This window comes from Nestor notabilis, unplaced genomic scaffold, assembly GCF_000696875.1.
Source record: "Nestor notabilis isolate BGI_N333 unplaced genomic scaffold, ASM69687v1 scaffold29509, whole genome shotgun sequence".
NCBI lineage: Eukaryota > Metazoa > Chordata > Aves > Psittaciformes > Psittacidae > Nestor > Nestor notabilis.
Window position 1 is genome coordinate 10,450 of NW_009943751.1, and position 4,247 is coordinate 14,696.

Below are 4,247 nucleotides of genomic sequence, written 5' to 3' on the forward strand. Positions count from 1 at the left end.
GGCGGGGACATGCAAGTAGGGTGACATTGGTCAACCATGACCGAGATAGATGGCTATCGGGTGGGCCTGCCATAAAGGACAGGTAATGGCTCACTATCAGATGCCTTTAGGGTGACCAAATGGCCGTGTAATGGGGCCTGTGCTGGAGTGGGCTGAGGGCCCTGGGGGTGCAGATTGGGAGCTGGATAAACCACCCCGGTAGTTCAACTCCCATGCATTATTTAAATGCAAAGGTAAATGCTTCCATCTTTCCAACTGGAATGGTGCCACCAGCTCAGCCACCTCCTGAAGGTCCCATCCTGGTGGCCTACAGGTGTCCCCCCTGGGCAGGGGACTGCCCTGGGCAGCCCATGGCAAGGCAGAGAGGAGCCATCCCCTCTGCAGGGGTGCCACCAGCACCTGGAGACAGGGTGCAGAGGCAGGTGGCAAGGTGGCATGTGGGATGTGGGACTTAACCCTGCACCTTCCTCTCTGCTCTTCCCTGCACTAGGACGAGGTGCTGCAGCCCCATGGAGTTGGATGCCTCTTTCCAAAGGAAAAGGCTGTGTGTGTGTGCAGGGATTCTGCAGGAGGAATTAGGACCCTCTTGACTCTATGGGACTGCTGCAGGACCCACCAGAGCAGGCAGAGCTTCCCAGATAGCAGAACAGAGCAGAGAGCAGCAACTCCTGCTCAGAGGTTTTTCTCTTTAATGGTTTGGTTTTTGTTTGTACATTCGTAAAACTGTGAACAAGAAATACTGTGTGATCAGCCCCCACCTTCTGCTCATCCCCCAGCTTCCAGGAGCGATGTAGAGAGGGATGTGGGATGCTGGTGCTGACTCCACTCATGGCAGAGGTGCCCAGCTCTCAGCGTGGGCACCACGGAGCAGGGCAGCATCCCAGCATCCCAGCTTGGGGTGGCAGGATGGAGAAAAGGGCTGGGGAGGGAGAGGTGATTCATGTGCAGGTGACATCTCAGCTAAAGAGGGGTGAAAGGCATCACTGCCTGGTGGCTTGGGCACTGCTGAAGCCCAGGGCTGCTGGTCAGAGAGTTAAGCTACCCCTCTGGTGCCTTGGACCTTTGAGATGCCCAAGTTCAGATGGGGATCTGCTAAGAAAAACAGAGTGATGCTTGGGGCTGGGAGGAGATGGGGCTCCTGGGTGCGTGAGGGACCTACACTTCTGGTTGTTCCTCAGAGGAGGTAAAGGCTGGGTGGGCAAAGAAGGATGTCATGGGAAAATGGGGTTCCAGCTTCTTGGCTGTGCCTGTGGGTGCTTTGCTGTGTGCTAGATGATGGTCCCGGCATGAAAGATGCACAAACAAGGTGGTATGAGGAGAGTAGGAAGCCCTGAGATATGGGAACAGGGATGTGTTGGCATGAGGACAGCAACTGTGTGAGCAAGGGAGCTGCAGAGGGGTGGGTGACAGTGTGGCACAGGGTAACAGGAGGGCACAAGGTAATGGAGGGCACAGGGTGGCAGAGGAGGCTGCAGAGACTGGCAGGCTGGTGGGAGTGGGTGATGTGAGCAAGGTGCTTGGTGTGGAGGGGGCTGCTCTGCTGATGGTCTTACACCATCAAAAGATGACAGTACTGTTCAAACCCAGAAGGAAAGGCCCAGCACCATCTCCCTGTGTGCCCTAAGCAAAGTCCTTGAGTGAGAAATAAACCCTTCTGAAGAGGCAGAGGCTTTGTCCAGAGAGCAATCACATGAGAAGAGCTGGTTCTTCTGTGTCTGGGTCCATCAAAGTACTTGGGAGACCCAGGTCTGACATGTGGGTTTGCCTTCTTCATCCACCTGAAGTAGGATTGTTCACTTTATGCCCAGAGAAAAGCCAGTGTCTAAAGCTCCGTTGCTGTGCTGTGTAGGTCCCTCATTTGTGGCTTTGCTTGCTGTCCTCTTTGTCCTGCCCTCCTGCCCCTATCCTGGCTCTTCTCATTGCCACCAGGTCAAGTCAGTGAAGGCCCTTGGTGCTAACAGGAGACCCTACCACCTCCTGAACAGGAGAGTGGGTGGGAGAAGAGAGGGTGTCCAGCTTTTCCAAGCTAAGGAGGGCACATTATATTTGCCACAGTGGGAGGGAACCCAAGAAATGCTGGCCCAAGCATGGGGACATCCTGAGCCCGAGCAGATGCTGCTCAGCAGGGTGGCAGAGGACAGGAGGTGTCACTGCCCTGCTGTGAGTACCAGTCTTCCCATTGGAGGCAAGAGCCTGCAGCGAGCACAGGGAAAAGGGGGCCTTTTGGGACAGCAATAGGTCCCACAAGCGCAGGCGTCTGCCCTGGGTGGTTGCTCTCCAGTGCTCTGTCTGAGGGGTGGCCACTCAGCATTGGTCCAGCTTTGTCCCTCCACAGCTGCCTTTAGGGTCTTTGCCCCTTGAGCAGTGAGGTTCATGGCAGCATCATTGCACCCATTTTGCTGTCCCATGTGTCATCATTTGGGGGATTAGTGCTAGTGGGCAGGAGGACCTCATGGAAGCTCTGCAGGATCAGGGCCTTTGTGAGGAACATGCATCATGTCTGCATGGGAAAGACAATCAGGGCAGAGGGTGGAAAGGTCCTTTCTCTGGAAAGGCAAAAGAAGGAGCCAGACACTGGGGGACTGATGGGCAGGAACAAGTCCCTGCAGCCCATCGGCCCGCAACACATGACAGGAGAGCTCAGACCCAGGTGTGGAGCTGTGCCGAAGTGGCTCCTGTGTCATCTTGTGGCTGGGAGGATGTTCTTGTCTCCACAGTGTGGGAAGTACATGGCCTCTGGGTCAGTCCAGCTGCCCATCCAATTCTCTGCTGTGACCCTCAAACCACAATGGGGTGAAGCCACTGTGTCTTTGCTCTGTACAAGGTGACAGCCACAGTCTGTTTCAGCACAACCATGGCTGGACCGAAGCTTGGCCTTCCAAATACCCTGTCTGGTATCTACCCATGGGAGATGGGCTGCAGAAGTCCCTGAGTGTCTCTGATGAGAGGGCTGGATGACCATTCTGCTGAAAGCTCCTTTCTTATTTTGCCTGCTAGTGACTTCCCTTTCCAAGGGAGCTCTGGGACCAGGGAGCCAAGGCTGTGGAGCATGCAGAGCCCAGCAGCACCATCCTTGACACTGGGGTAGGACAGGGTTTGGCTTTTTACATCTTGTGGGGTCAGCTGGGGGAGATGGCTGGGACCCCACGCAATGTGTCCCCAGCCAGGCAGTGGTTAAGCTTTCATCCATGGGGGAGAGGGAGAGTAGAGAGGTGGGACACTGGAAAGGTAAAGCATGAGGTGGTCAGTGAGATCCAGGAGCTTTCAAGCAAGGTGGACTTAGGGGTCGGCATGCAGAGGGCTGTGGACACAGCCTGCGTCTGTCTCACTGGGAAGACTGCAGGACAGGGAGCGCTGCATGGCCCGGCAGCCCAGTGGCATGTCCTCAGCGGGGACTGGGAGCTGAGGGCCCTGGCAGGTGCTGGACCTGCCATCAGAGCACAGCAGGACGCTGGAGTCAGCCTCACACTTGGTGGTACGGCTGTAGTAGGGCTCCATCATGCTCCGGAGCTCCAGGGGCATGGTGAGGGGCAGGACCTCAGCCTTGATGACAGCCCCCAGGTGGGCTTCTGAGGAGGACGCCCGCAGGCTCTCGGAGCGGCTCATCTTGATCAGCAGGTCAATGGTTTTGTTCTCAGCCTCGAGGAGGCAGTTTGGCAGCTCCCCCCCATCTCCAGCCTCCCCGGGGGCTGTACATTTGAGGGTCCCTTGGTCTTTGCTGTGGAGGTTCTCACTTCCCAAGCTCATGTTGGAGGGCTCCTTCTTGGCCTGCTGGAGCTTCTCCAGACCTTCCGAGGATCTCTTCACTGAGAGGTCCAGAGGTCCCTCATGGGGTTTGGTGGCTTTCTCCAGTGCCTGGTGGATGTGGTAGAGCTCCCTTCGGATTTTGACCAGCTGGTCCCTCAGCTCCTTTTGCCCAGGGGTGTCCTCCTTTGCCAGATCAGAGAGTTTCTTCTCCACCTCTTGGTACTCCTCTAAGGTTTTGGACAGGTCCCCTATAAGCACGTTTGTGGCCTCAGAGTCTGTCATGGTGGCAGAAGTCTCTTGGGGTCTGCTCTGCTTGCAGGGGCCATGGTCTAGGCCAGCACCCACAGAGGGAAGAACTTCAGTGTTGTTGCCCCTCTCTAGTTCCTCAGGTTGGCCTGCAAGGACCTCCATGTGCCAGTGGTCCAGGGCTTTGGGGATGTGGCCAGGGTTGGCCCTTGAACTACTGCAGAGAAGAAATGGATACAGTCAGCAGGGAAAGA

General features: G+C 56.3%; 1 protein-coding gene across 1 annotated transcript in view; it reads right to left on the reverse strand.

Annotated features, from left to right (window-relative positions):
- Positions 1–3,279: 3,279 nt before the first annotated feature.
- Positions 3,280–4,247, reverse strand: part of PRR35 (proline rich 35) — a 3,553-nt gene continuing 2,585 nt past the window's right edge. Inside the window, exon 2 of the mRNA XM_010022081.1 lies at positions 3,280–4,210. Within this exon, the coding sequence (XP_010020383.1) occupies positions 3,280–4,210 (931 nt within the window). The remainder of the gene's footprint in view (positions 4,211–4,247) is intronic.